The 15,638-nt window shown below is 37.3% G+C and overlaps 1 protein-coding gene across 1 annotated transcript in view; it reads right to left on the reverse strand.

Moving 5' to 3' along the window:
- Window positions 1–15,638, reverse strand: part of SLC9C1 (solute carrier family 9 member C1) — a 91,678-nt gene that overhangs the window by 64,187 nt on the left and 11,853 nt on the right. Inside the window, exons 4-6 of the mRNA XM_055570081.1 lie at window positions 14,345–14,510; window positions 7,818–7,946; window positions 1,616–1,777 (exon numbers count right to left, since the gene is read on the reverse strand). Coding sequence (XP_055426056.1) covers window positions 1,616–1,777; window positions 7,818–7,946; window positions 14,345–14,510 — 457 coding nt within the window. The remainder of the gene's footprint in view (window positions 1–1,615; window positions 1,778–7,817; window positions 7,947–14,344; window positions 14,511–15,638) is intronic.

A 15,638-nucleotide genomic window follows, 5' to 3' on the forward strand; every position in this document is an offset into this window, starting at 1 on the left:
TTAATGGATTCTGTAAACTCACTAGATTATAATTGGCTTAAATCCAGATTGGTTTGGAAACCTCAAATATCTATGTTATGCCTGTCCTTTCTCAGACATGAAAATAATGAATTCTATTGCTCTAGCATTTTTACAAAGAAGTTTTCCTTTGTCTCTACTGAAATTTTTACTTCTCAGAAAACTTGTGTAGTTTTCTGTTTGGATCCAAATTTTAAGTTTATTCCTTAATATTTTCCAACTTTTTTGTCAATGTAAAGAGACTCAATTTTCATTATGTTTTATACTAGTTGTGTGTGTGTGTGCTCAGTCACTTCAGTTGTGTCCAAATCTTTCTGACCCTGTGAACTGTAGCCTGCCAGGCTCCTTTTTCATGGGATTCTCCAGGCAAGAATGCTGGCTTGGGTTGCCCTCTCCTTCTGCAGGGGATCTGACCCAGGGAGAGAACTGCATCTCCTGTATCTCCAGGATTGCAGGTGGATTCTTCACCTGTTGAGCCACCGGGAAGCCCTTGTAACTAATTACTGCTGGTTTGTAAGAATGTTATTTGATTTATAAATTTTTAAAATATTTATCTTTTATCAAACCATTAAAGAGCCTTGCTATCTTAGTTTATTAATTAAGTCTCTTGGGTTTTTATATACTCTAAAATGTTGTGACTAATGTAACCATTTTTTCTTTAAAATATGTATAAACTTTATTTTTTCTTATTATATTAACTAGAGCTTCCAGAATTATTTTTAATCATGGATATGAGGCTAGGCAACATTGTCTTATTCTTAAATGTAATGGAAAGATATAGAGTCAGTTGGGAAGTTGGTATTATCACACATGTCAACTTCAAATCATTTGTAGAGCTGTCTAAAGGGCTGAATGGAAAGTGATTCTGAGGCAGTATCAGGAAACAGCAATATGGTTATCATTGTCTACTGTGCCTCTGTGAGAGGGGAGTTGTGGTAAATGGATTAGTAATGTGATAGAATTTTTAATATTAGCCTTCCTTGATCTGTAACTTCTATTTTTATTACCTTCTTTATCTAAGAGTTACCAAGACAGTTTTTTTTTTTTTCAATTTCAGGCAGTTAGAATATTCATTTTTAAAGATCTTCCTTTTGAAGTAAGCATTTAATTGCACTGTGGCTGAATAATGTTTGAAATTTTATTGATATGTTCTTCTAGTCTAGTTGATTTCTGTTAATGCCTATAGGTATGTGTAAAGAAGAAGCACTCTGTTTTGGAAGATAAAACTCTATATATATCTTAGGAACCAAGCATTTAAGTTTTCATATAAATCATAGCCATAGTCATTTTTTTAATCCAATTGGATATGAAATTATTTAGGAAAGGCCTGTTAAAGTTTCTCCTTGTAATTATGATTTTGTCAAGTTTCTCTTATTATAACTGTCTTTATGTACCTTGGTACACTGTTTCCTATTGTATACATATTAATATTTTTAATGTCTTTTGATAATTTTTTTACAAAAATATTCCTTCTAAATCAGTTGCATGGTGGTTTTTTTGTTTTTGCTTTTTACCTGGTAAATATTTCCCACATCTTTATATCTTTAATTTGAACCTTTTTATATTATTTAATTTTAGGCATAGTCCCCTTACTTACAAATATAAAAGATGAGGTACAGAAATGAAAAGCTGAGACTTATATGATTGACATCCTCTCCAAAAACAGTAGACATCCATAGTTGAATCAGTTTTGAACTAACAATTCCAAACGAGAAACTTACTATAATATGTAACCAAATTTCTCTCATGATTATATAGGCTGAAAGAAAAGGGAATAAATTAAAAAATAATTAATAGAATGTACGTGCTTTTAATTTCAAATGATAATCTGGGTCAACTTTTGTTTCATAGCCTTTGGGATAGATGTAGGGTATTTTCTTAATCTTAAGTTGAAAGAGTTTCTTTTCAAACGTCAAAAGTCACAATTAAATTGATAAAATTTGATCAGTTTAGTTTAAGAGCTTTTTAAGTCCCAATTCAGGAATATATATTTATTTAGTGCCAAAATGTGTAATACATTTTGGAAAAACAATAATGAATAAGAAGTAGAAGCTCTCTAACTTCATGGAATTTAGAATCTATGTCTAAAATTATATACACAAGAAATTAAAAAAAAAAAGGGAATGCCTCTGGGTCACAGCTAAGTGAATCTCCTGTATTGTATTGGCCTGCCAAACCAATCCGATTGGTTCCTTACTATTGGACATTTCATTGTTTCCAGTTTTTCTCTCGATAAGCAATGGTGTGGTGTATATTTCTATACATACATTTTTGTACTTCTCTGATTACTTCCTTAGGCCCCAGAAGTGGAATTACTACACTAATGGATAGTTGATCCTTTACTGATACTGTTACGTTTTGCCAAATTTCTTTCAACAGTCATTATGATGCCCTTCCCAGGTAAACAGGAAGCCTAAACCCTTGAGGGCATTGATGGCTGGAATCAGGCATTTTCAGTGGATGAGGAAGTCCTTCTCATCTTTGTAGGGTGAGGAAGAAAGGAGAAAAGTTTTAAATCACAGATGAAAGTGGGTCTTAGGTGCAGAAAAGCCTGAAGGGTCAACTTCAATAGAACATGCGAAGAGCAAGAACAAAACCAAAACGAAGGATGGCCAACAGAAAACCGCAATAGCAACCACATCAAAAAACAAGGCTAAATTTGGGGAAGTAAATCCCAGAACAGTGCTCTGAGGTGGTGAAATGAAGAAGAAAGAATCCTTTTATGAATCCTTAATCATAGATGTCCACTGGTAGAGATGGCACTGTTAAGATGCCTGAGGTTATCCAAATTCCTTCTCTACCTAGTCTCATTCCTATGACTGAAAGAGAGCCATGGTTTCTAGATGTGCCAAGCAGAAAAATTTAACACTTGTAGGGATAGTGTGAGCTTGAGAGAATTTTATGAATGACTCTAGGTCCTGTCCAATCTAGGAATGGGGTTGACTATGGTGATAGGTTTAGGAATCCAGCACCTCCTGTAAATGAAACATATGCTGGATACTGACTCTGATTTCAGAAGATGCAGAGAACTGGAGTTAAAAGACCAAGTTTAAAAGATGCTTTCTCTTTTAAAAAAGAAAAAGAGCTCTTAAAGAATAAAATATTTACTGGATGGATTTACTAGGCCAGGAAATGCCTCAAAGCAAATCCATTATTTCTTACAATGTTCTTAATCTTCTAACATACAAGAAGGAAAAGGTAAGAACTCTGAGTACAATAGCTCTTCTTGTGTTTTTTTTCTATTATGAAACATGCTCACTTCAAAGATACAGTAGAGCTTCTCTGGTGACTCTGGGCTTCCCTGGTGGCTCAGATGGTAAAGAATCTGTCTGCAATGTGGGAGACCTGACTTCGATCTCTGTGTGGGGAAGATCCCCTAAAGAAGGGAATGGCTACCCACTCCAGTATTCTTGCCTCGAGAATTCCATGGACAGAGGAACCTGGTGGGCTACAGACAATGGGGTCACAAAGAGTCAGACATGACTGAGAGACTAACACTTTCAAAGATACAGCAACACTGTTTAAATAATTACAAGTTATAAAATAATGATTACTAAGAAACTGCAGTATTGGAGAAGACTCTTGAGAGTGCCTTGGACTGCAAGTAGATCAAACCAATCAATTTTGAAGGAAACCAATCCTGAATATTCATTGGAAGGACTGATGCTGAAGCTGAAGCTCCAATACTTTGGCCACCTGATGCAAAGAGTGGACTTATTAGCAAAGACAGTGATGCTGGGAGAGACTGAAGGCAGGAGGAGAAGGGGACAATAGAGGATGAGATAGTTGATGGCATCACTGATTCAACAGACATCAGTTTGAGCAAGCTCCAGGAGATGGTGAAGGACAGGGAAGCCTGGCATGCTCCAGTCCATGGGGGTCACAGAGTCGTACATGACTGAGTGACCAAACAATACAATACAATACTAGGAAAATTACTGTTTCACAATTATGCCAATGGATATAAATAAAATACCAGTAAAACTTATCAAACATCTTTCTTAAGAGGAATTCTTCTACTAAAAATTCAGAGAAAGTCTGGATGGTGAAGAAAATAAGTTCACTGTTTTCATCCTAGAGCAGACCTTCTGTTTTATTGTAGTTGTTACTATTACTGTTTTAAGAGTGATTACTTAACAGTTTTTACTCCTCTGAAACCTAAACAAAAGCAAAATTCTATTACATTGATTATTGTCAAAATTGTCAGTCACAAGCTCTACAAAAACAAGAACAGTTATGTTCATGGCTGAAACATCAGGGCCTACAATAGGAGCTATCACTTAGTACATATCAACAAATAATTGTTGGGTTATTGAATGAATTATCTTCCACATAAGTATTTTTCTTTGTCTCTTTATTTTTCATTCCCCAATGAATAGAAAGTTCTTTTGATTATATTGTGGATATCATCTCTGATAAAGTTCCCTGAAATTCTATGATTGTTATAGGGAAGAACTGACTCCATGTTGGATCTGTTTCTTTAACTTTAACCATTGCTTCCCAATACTTTTATTCATTAAAAGGATACTGTTCATACAGAGTGGCCTCCCTCAGGGAACCCTGCCTCTCTGCCTGAATGTTAAACCAAAATGCCTTTGTTTAGGACCATGTCCACCTGTGGATGGCTACAGGAAAGGAAAAATGGACACATTCATTCCCTGAGGCTAGCCATTCCAGGAGATATCTGTAAGATTAATGGCCTTTTACTTTACCCCCTTACCTCCCCCCACTCCTGTTCTGTAAAAGAACCTGGCATTAAGACCTTGACAAGATGGTTATTTTGAGACATTAGTCTGCCATCTTCTCAGTCAGCTGGCTTTCTAAATATAGTCATATTCCTTGCCTCAATACCTGTCTCTTGGATTTATTTATGTGGTGAGCAGAGTAAGCTTGGACTCAGTAATATGAGTGGTATTTACTGTCTTAAATGGGACCTCATATAACACTAGATTGGGCTTCTCTGGTGGCTCAGATAGTAAGGAATATGCCTGCAATGCAGGAGACCTGGGTTCAATACCTGGGTTTGGAAGAATCCCCTGGAGAAGGGAATGGAAACCCATTTCAGGATTCTTGCCTGGAGAATTCCATTGACAGAGGAGCCTGATGGGCTACAGTCCATGGGATTGCAAAGAGCTGGACATCACTGAGCAGCTTGCACATAATACTAGATCAGGTATAGAGGTGTTGGACTTTGATCCTTCTGACCAGCATGTATGACTACACTTTACATTTCTCAGTTTCCCCCAAGGATGGTTTTTGAGCTTTTAAGATGCTTTTGAATATAAACATTTTCTTTTTCCTCACCTCAGTCATCTATGGGAAGGCCATATCTGCAGCAGGTTTTATGGTAAAAACTCTCTGAGTACTGTATTCTGTCACCTCTTTTTGTACTCTACATTTTGGAAAATATTCTATGTATGTAGTTTGGTTTTCTCACACACCACAGAAAGGTTATATGAAGCATTTAAAGAGGATGTACCTTGTTCTGCTAAACTGGGGTTCTAGGATCACAACAGATATTCTAAACTGCCATGGCTTGAGTAAACTAATTGGATACAAAAAACAAGGCTGAAAGTAGATGCTTCTTATGCCAAAGTTGGGTAGTTGTCCACGGCCTGGACCAGGCCTTGAGAAAGACATGAGTAAGGTGATTCTTTGTGTGAAATGTTCCCTTGGTATCTCTAATTTTCTTGAAGAGATCTCTAGTCTTTCCCATTCTGTTGTTTTCCTCTATTTCCTTGCATTGATCACTGAGGAAGGCTTTCTTATCTCTCCTTGCTATTCTTTGGAACTCTGCATTCAGATGCTTATATCTTTCCTTTTCTCCTTTGCTTTTTGCTTCTCTTCTTTTCACAGCTATTTGTAAGGCCTCCCCAGGCTGCCATTTTGCTTTTTTGCATTTCCTTTCCATGGGGATGGTCTTGATCCCTGTCTCCTGTACAATGTCACCAACCTTCGTCCATAGTTCATCAGGCACTCTATCTATCAGATCTAGTCCCTTAAATCTATTTCTCACTTCCACTGTATAGGGATTTGATTTAGGTCATACCTGAATGGTCTAGTGGTTTTCCCTACTTTCTTCAATTTAAGTCTGAATTTGGCAATAAGGAGTTCATGATCTGAGCCACAGTCAGCACCTGGTCTTGTTTTTGTTGACTGTATAGAGCTTCTCCATCTTTGACTGCAAAGAATATAATCAATCTGATTTCGGTGTTGACCATTCTGAAGGAGATCTGCCCTGGGATTTCTTTAGAAGGAACGATGCTAAAGCTGAAACTCCAGTACTTTGGCCTCCTGACGCAAAGAGTTGATTCGTTGGAAAAGACTCTGATGCTGGGAGGGATTGGGGGCAGGAGGAGAAGGGGACGACAGAGGATGAGATGGCTGGATGGCATCACTGACTCTATGGACGTGAGTCTCAGTGAACTCTGGGAGTTGGTGATGGACAGGGAGGCCTGGCGTGCTGCAATTCATGGGGTCGCAAAGAGTCAGATACGACTGAGCAACTGAACTGAACCAAACTGATAGGACCTTTTTAATGTATTGCTTGATTTGGTTTGCTAGTGTTTGGCTGAGATTTTTGCATCTATGTTCATCAGTGATATTGGCCTGTAATTTTCTCTCTTTTGTAGTATCTTTGTCTGGCTTTGGTATCAGGGTGATGGTGGTCTTGCAGAGTAAGTTTGGAAGTGTACTTTCTTCTGTAATTTTTTGAAATAGTTTCAAAAGCATAGGTGTTAATTCTTCTCTAAATGTTCCATAGAATTCACCTGTGAAGCCATCTGATCTTGGACTTCTGTTTCTTTGGTTTTTGAAATCACAGATTCAATTTCAGTACTTGTAGTCAGTTTATTCATATTTTCAATTTCTTCCTGGTTTGATCTTGGGAGAATGTATCTTTCTAAGAATTTGTCCATTTCTTCTAGGTTGTCCATTTTAGTGGCATATAGCTTCCTGTAGTAAGTAGCCTCTTATGGTCCTTTGTGTTTCTGTGGTGTCAATTATAAGTTCTTTATTTCCAATTTTGTTGAGACTACACTCTAAACTACTGAAAGGATGAGGTTTTGATTAGGAAGGGGCATATAAGATGCTCACAGGAGTCCTGACAACTGTATTTTTTGTCCTAAGTCATAATTACTCATCTGTATACTTTATAATCACTCATTGCAGTGTGCATACATCACTTAACTTATATACACATGCATGCACATACACATGATAAAGCACAAAATACGTATGGTTCAGGACTATTTGAATGTGGCAAATGAACCTCTAGACATTTTAAAATCTCTCTGCTTACAAGCACTGTGCTCAGACCCTGTAGATGGCCATATAACTCACAATTTCTCCCTGAGCTGACAGCTTTCTGTGTTGCCTGCAGGGAGATAGTCACAGAGTAAAGGGAAGGGAAGACACCTCCCCTTGGCACTGTTGGATTCCTTACTCAACTCATCTTTTGAGTTCATCTTTGGCAGGTAAAAAAATTCTCTCATTCTTGTTATCAATAATTCTGATTCAGTCTAGGTCTGAGAAATGTTGCTTCTATAGGCATCCTCATGAAAAGTCCCAATTTAGCCTCACAACAAAACCATAACCAATATTAAATAAGGGATGTTTGTTACCTCTTTGTAAATGGCCAATAATTATACTAATATGATTATGTTTGCATAAGTGTAATTTTGGTATTATAAAATCCATGTCAGAGGTCAGAAAATACAGTATTCTAGTTTTAAGAAATTAAGATTTCAGAAAATATGGAATTCTAATTTTTAAAAAATTTGGAAAAAATAGGTCCTTACCTAAGGACTGGATCGTATTTTTGTGCAAGCTAAGGTCAATATTCACAATAACAGTGAATGTCATTAAAGACATTACAGAGGTCATCAGACTTTCTCCATTAATTAAACTGACGAGGCTTCTAGAAAGACCTACAGAGGGAAAAAAAATTTTTTAAGGAGGGAAAATTTTCATAAATATTAAAGAACAGAATTTATCAACAAGTAGAAGGACATTTTCAGCCATGGATTTATATCATGTACTTTTTCTACATACTTAAATATACGTTAGTCATGTTTGTAAAATCTGTTCAAGAAGATTTCATTATGTATTAACTTACAAGCCTAGATCATCATGAGTAGGTACCAAATTAATTGTGGTTGATGAGGCATCAAAGAAAGGGCTTCCCTGGTGGCTCAGATGGTAACTAATCTGCCTGCAATGCAGGAGACTTGGGTTCAACCCCTGGGTTGAAAAGATACCCTGGAGAAGGGAATGGCTACCCACTCCAGTATTCTTGCAAACTAAAATGGACAGGAATGGGTGAATTTAACTCAGATGACCATTATATCTACTACTGTGGGCAAGAATCCCTTAGAAGAAATGGAGTGGCCCTCATAGTTGACAAAAGAGTATGAAATGCAGTACTTGGGTTTAACTTCAAAAACAACAGAATGATCTCAGTTCATTTCCAAGGCAAACCATTCAACATCACAGTATCCAAGTCTATGCCCCAAGCACTAATGCTGAAGAAGCTGTACTCAAACAGTCTATGAAGATCTATAACACCTTCTAGAACTAACACCAAAAAAATGATGTTCTTTTCATCACAGGGGGTTGGAATGCAAAAGTAGGAAGTCAAGAAATACCTGGAAAAACAGGCAAGTTTGGCCTTGGAATACAAATTGAAGCAGGACAAAGGCTAATAGAGTTTTGCTGAGAGAACACTCTGGATGTAGCAAACACCCTCTTCCAGCAACACCAGACATGACTCTAACATGGACATCACCAGATAGTCAATACCGAAATCAGAGTCATTATATTCTTTGCAGCCAGGATGGAGAAGCTCTATACAGTCAGCAAAAACAAGACCTGGAGCTGACTGTGGCTCACATCATGAGATCTTTATTGCAAAATTCAGATTTAAATTGAAGAAAGTAGGGAAAACCACTAGACCATTCAAGTATGACCTAAGTTAAATCCCTTATGATTATACAGAGGAGGTGACAAATAAATTCAAGGGATTAGATCTGATACAATGCCTGAAGAACTATGGAAGGAAGTTCATGACATTGTATAGGAGACAGGGATCAAGACCATCCCCAAGAAAAAGAAATGCAAGAGGGCAAAATGGTTGTCTGAGAAGGCCTTACAAATAGCTGAGAAAAGAAAAGATGCCAAAAGCAAAGGAGAAAAGAAAAGATATACCTAATCGATTTCAGAGTTCCAGAGATGGCAAGGAGAGATAAGAGAGTCTTCTGAACTGAACAATACAAAGAAATAGAGAGAACAATAGAATGGGAAAGATTAGAGATCTCTTCAAGAAAACTGGAGATACCAAGGGACCATTTCATGCAAGAATGGGCATGATAAAGGACAGAAATGGTAAGGACCTAACAGAGGCAGAAGAGATTAGGAAGAGGTGGCAATACACAGAGGTCTTAAAGACCCAGATAAACATGATGGTGTGGTCACTTACTTACAGCCGGACATCTTGGAGTGTGAACTCAAGTGAACTTTTAGGAAGCATTATTATGAACAAAGCTATTGGAGGTGATAGAATTCCAGCTGAGTTATTTAAAATCCTAAAAGATGATACTGTTAAAGTGCCACATTCAATATACTATCAAATTTGGAAAACTCAAGGATGGCCACAGGACTGGAAAAAATCAGTTTTCATTCCAATCCCAATGAAAGGCAATGCTAAAGAATGTTCAAACTACCATCAGATCAGATCAGATCAGTCGCTCAGTCATGTCCAACTCTTTGCTACCCCATGAATTGCAGCACGCCAGGCCTCCCTGTTCATCACCAAATCCCGGAGTTCACTGAGACTCACATCCATCGAGTCAGTGATGCCATCCAGCCATCTCATCCTCTGTCGTCCCCTTCTCCTCCTGCCCCCAATCCCTCCCAGCATCAGAGTCTTTTCCAATGAGTCAACTCTTCTCATGAGGTGGCCAAAGTACTGGAGTTTCAGCCTCAGCATCATTCCTTCCAAAGAAATCCCAGGGCTGATCTCCTTCAGAATGGACTGGTTGGATCTCCTTGCAGTCCAAGGGACTCTCAAGAGTCTTCTCCAACACCACAGTTCAAAAGCATCAATTCTTCGGCACTCAGCCTTCTTCACAGTCCATCTCTCACATCCATACATCAATTGTGCTTATCTCATACCAGCAAGATAATGCTCAAAATCCTTCAAGCTAGGCTTCAACAGTACATGAACCAAGAACTTTCAGATGTACAAGCTAGGTTTAGAAAAGGTAGAGGAACCAGAGATTAAATTGCTAACATTTATTGGGTCAGAGAAAAACCAAGGGAATTCCAGAAAAATATCCACTTCTGCTTCATTGTTTCTGCTAAGCCTTTGACTTCTGGATCACAACAAACTGTGGAAATTCTTAAAGAGATGGGAATACCAGACCCCCTAATCTGCCTCCTGAGAAAACTGTGTGTAAGTAAAGAAGAAACAGTTAGAACTGGACATGGAAAAATGGACTGGTTCAAAATTGGGAAAAGAGTACCTCAAGGCTGTATGTTGTCACCCTGCTTATTTAACTTACATACAGTGAACATTATGTAAAATTCTGGGTTGAATAAATCACAAGCTTGAATCAAGATTGCCAGGAGAAATATCAACAACCTCAGATATACAGATGATATCACTCTAATGGCAGAAACTGAAGAGGACCTAAAGAGTCTCTTGATGAGCGTAAAAGAGGAGAGTGAAAAAGCTGGCTTAAAACTCAACATTCAGAAACTAAGATCATGGCATCTGGTCCCATCACTTCATGGCAAATAGGGAAAAAGTGGAAACAGTGGCAAATTTTATTTTCTTGGACTCCAAAATCAATATAGATGATAAAATTAAAAGACGCTTGGGGCTGGTGCACTGGGATGACCCAGAGGGATGGTACGGGGAGGGAGGTGGGAGGGGGGTTCAGGATGGGGAACATGTGTGCACCTGTGGAGGATTCATGTTGATGTATGGCAAAACCAATACAATATTGTAAAGTAATTAGCCTCCAATTAAAATAAATAAATTTAAATTAAAAAAATAAATAAAAGATGCTTGCTCCTTAGAAGAAAAGTTATGACAAACCTAGCATATTAAAAAGCAGAGACATCACTTTACTGACAAAGATCTATGTAGTCAAAACTATGGCTTTTCCAATAAGGGAGCTTCCTAGGTGGCACAGTGGTAAAGAATCTGCCTGCCAATGTAGGAGACACAAGAGACATGGGTTCAATCCCTGAGTCGGGAAGATTCCCTGGAGTAGGAAATGGCAACCCACTCCAGTATTCTTGCCTGGAAAATCCCATGGAGAGGGGAACCAAAGACTAGGACACGACTAAACGCACACACAAATGGTTTTTCCAGTAGTCCTGTATGAATGTGAGACTTGGACCATAAGGAAGGCTGAGTGCCAAAGAATTGATTCTTTTGAATTTTAGTGCTGGATAAGACTCTTAAGAGTCCTAGGATCCTCTGCCCATAGGATTTTTCAGGCAAGAATACTGGAGTGGGTTGCCATTTCCTATTCCAAGGACTATTTTAAGGGAATAGAACTTGCATCGCCTGCATTGGCAGGCAGACTCTTTGCCACTGATTCACCAGGGGGAGCTTGTTTTATGTAAGATAATCAACTAGAGCTCTCATTTCTTGTTTCAAAGTACAGATGAAAATGTGAAATTTATTATTTTTTAATTCTGAGACTTGGTCTATATAAATATGTACACCATGCATTTAAGACAAGACAAAAAAATGATAGTAGAGGGATAAGGCAGACTTATAAACCAAAGCTCTATACCTTGGTAACTAACCAAAGTATTAATGCAGTTGTCCAGGTAGTCAGACTGTAATTAGTAATTGTCTGACTTTCTCATACATCACTTTCAATGGTTTTAGAAATCAAACTCCATTAATGGAGAGCATTCTGATATAATATATTTCCATCTTAATCTCCTCCATTTATGATATTATTCCAAGTTTAGATATCTATCAATTATTCTTTCTTTCTTTGCCATTCAATGTTCCTGTGGGGCAACACTATAACTGAACTTCTTTAATAACTTTCAAAATGTCCATAGGAAGGAAATATTATTAAGGAAATGGTAAAAACCCTTCTTGAAACAATCAGCCTATCCTTCTGATCACAATCTAATACAGTAAGTATGCTACTGGAAAAGAAGCAAAGCCAAGGCAGTCTGTCCCTGTAGAAACTCATTGCCTTGATAATCTAATTCCTCACCTGTCTCTGCATTCATGCCTTCTGCATTAAGACTGAAGTTTATATCACCAAAGAGGTTTTTTTTTTTTTTTTTTTTTTTTTTTTATGAGACTTTATACAAGGAGATGCTTGAGAAAGATTTCTGCTTCTACTCTCTTAGATCCCTGCCACCATCATGGCAGAATTTCCTGGCTACTCTTCTGGAGGAATGTGAGAAATAATATGGGAGAAATGATCTTCTAGGTGAGGCCATTCTAGATCATTTAGCTCCCAGATAACCCTCTAGCTGACTGCAGATTAATTAGTGAGCCTAACCAAGATCAGCAGAGCCCAGTTCATACCATCAAAGCTACCAAACTCATGAGAAATAAAAAATGATCGTAGTTTTAAGCCACTACCCTTTGGAGTTATTTTTAGTCAAAAGCAAAGACAAAAACAAACCCTAACTGATACTGTTGTATAACTATTTCATCTTAGAAAATAGGGCTATAACAAAATGAATATTTGGAAATAAAGACAAGGAGCATAAGAGGAGTCAATAGATCATAAAAAGCTCAAGACAATGTGAATGTATTCATGTACTCCAAACATAGGCCTGGCTAGATTTTATTGTTGAGAATAAAATAAAAAATATATAAAAGTATTTCTGTGAAAACTCAGGCAAAAATATTTCCAAGAGAAAAATAAATGTTTTATACTTTAAAAATGATGCAAAATGAGGAGAAAAGCAAAATTCCAAAAGTAATGGCAAGATGGCCAAAGATTACAAGAATAACTTTGTAAGTAAATCCGAAGAAATGATTTAAATTCAACAATGGTAAACCAGGAAGTCAATGGAATAACTAAACTCTAAGATTATAAAGTTAAGGGGATTATGGAATTCTCTCAGGTAGTAAAGAACTCCTCCAAATCTTATGAGTATGAAAAGGAGCAGGAATTGACAGAGTCCCATAGCAGCAGGGTTGGGGGATAGATGCTGATACAATCTTAATCTCCTTGTCTTAAAGATCTGACTTTTCTTTATTCATATAGATACACTTAATATTTCTCCCCTACTCTCCTTCTACGTGCCTCAGATAGCTCTTTCCTTTTTAACTGTCCATTAAAAAGTGTTCCTGTGAGGGTGTGTATGCATGTATGTGCCACATTAAAATTCTATTTTAAAACAAATGTTTCCATTCTCATTATAAAATATAGTCAAGCAAACATAAATTAGGTAATTTTTCCTTTTTTTTTGAATGTGAGTCTTAGCATTTTTTTTTTTTTTCTGGGTTACACTGACTTGGTATTTTACTTTTCAAAAGAGGTTTCTTTCTCCTAAAACAGTGCACACTGAAAACACTATATCATTAATGATTTTATTGTTTTTGACTCTAGAATTTTGGTCTTAATGGTGACAAAGACTTAAAAGATAATTTTTTTTTTTTACAGATAGCATTATCCAAAGAACAGTGTTTTCAACAGAAAAGAGGTGTTGGGCAATAAAAATGTTACCATAAAATACATACAATATTGTTACGCTCCCATAACTATTCTGTTGGCTCAAGGCAGACGCATGCATAAAGTCAAGCATTCCAAATAATGCCCTGCCCTAACAAGGCATTGGTGGTAGAATTCTCACTTGCCACATGGGAGGCTGGGGATTGATTCCCAGCCAATGCAAAAGGCAGATTATTTTCTTTGGGCTTCCTTTGTGACTTAGCTGGTAAAAAATCTGCCTGCAATGTGGGAAACCAGGGTTTGATCCCTGGGTTGGAAAGATCCCCTGGAGAAGGGAAAGCCTACCCACTTCAGTATTCTGGCCTGGAGAATTCCATGAACTGTATATTCATGCCCTCACAAAGAGTTGGACATGACTGATCGACTTTAACTTTCCCTTTCATTCCACAACTGAATGTAAGACTTAAAATACTAAGTAAGCCCACCACTGGCATTTCATTCTATTCTAAGAATCACCAAATGAATCTCTATGCTCAAACCTTAGTGTCCCAGCACCCTACTTCACATAGTAAGAAGCTATAATGAACAATGATCTTAAAACTAGACAATTTAAACATGGAATATATTTTAAATATAGGAAAAGAGAGAAATATACCTACCCAGATCTTTTATAGCAGATGAAGTCAGCATGGGATCTAAACTCACAAGGATAGCTGAAAATAATAACCATGGGGTGGTTTTCAAAAGCAATTTATTCACAGATGCCAGATACCAAAGGATTAAGGTATAGTTAATCAGAAAGCCAGGAACCGTAATGAAAACTATCTGCAAAGAAATTTCATAGATAGAAAAATCAAATTGCATTTGTATTACATTTTTAAAAGCAAAATCAGGATACTGAAGATGTAGAATCACATTAGAATCACATTAAATCCATCAAAGGGAAATTTACAATTATATTACTTAACAAGTATGTGCTTGAAACTCTGGAAATAAGGGCAAAAGTTGCAGTGAGAGTCTTAGAATCTAAGAAATACTAGTTATAGGAAATATTATAATTAAAAAACAACTTTTATACAAACTGCTACATATAAAATAGATAAACAACAGGGTCCTACTATAAAGCACAGGGAATTATATTCAATATCCTGTAATAAACCATAAAGGAAAAATCAAATTTTTAATTATCTTGATGAAGACATTGAATATAGATATGTATATGTGAAGGTAGATACCATATAAATATACTATATGTTGCTGCTGCTGCTGCTAAGTCGCTTCAGTCGTGTTCGACTCTGTGCGACCCCATAGACGGCAGCCCACCAGGCTCCCCCGTCCCTGGGATTCTCCAGGCAAGAACACTGGAGTGGGTTGCCATTTCCTTCTCCAGTGCATGAAAGTGAAAAGTGAAAGTGAAGTCGCTCAGTCGTGTCCAACTCTTAGCGACCCCATGGACTGTAGCCTACCAGGCTCCTCCGTCCACGGGATTTTCCAAGCAAGAGTACTGGAGTGGGGTGCCATTGCCTTCTCCGATATGTTACATATGTATAATATATATACACATTTAACAATGGATAAAAACTGAGACATAGCTTATTAACACAGAAAAAAGGAAAAAAATTTAGAAAGAAGTTACAAAAGAGTGGGGGTCGGGGGAGGAAAAAGAAAACAAAATAATAGAAAGAGTGCATGGAAATGGCAGAGGACCAGGGAACAGATAGGAAGGAAAATTCTATTATTTCAGAAGTGGAACCTGGCCTTCTGCCTTCCCACTAGTGGGAAGTTGCCTTCTATTTTCTCTTATTCTGTGGTGGCTATTTAGCATGATTTTATGACCAAACAGACTTGGGAAAATATGCTGATTGTTCCTTAAAGTACCTGTGAGAATTCACAAATATACTCCCATGTTCACTATAGCATTATTCACAACAGCCAAAACATTAAGCAATCTAA

The sequence above is a fragment of the Bubalus kerabau genome, chromosome 2 (assembly GCF_029407905.1).
Source record: "Bubalus kerabau isolate K-KA32 ecotype Philippines breed swamp buffalo chromosome 2, PCC_UOA_SB_1v2, whole genome shotgun sequence".
Taxonomy (NCBI): domain Eukaryota; kingdom Metazoa; phylum Chordata; class Mammalia; order Artiodactyla; family Bovidae; genus Bubalus; species Bubalus kerabau.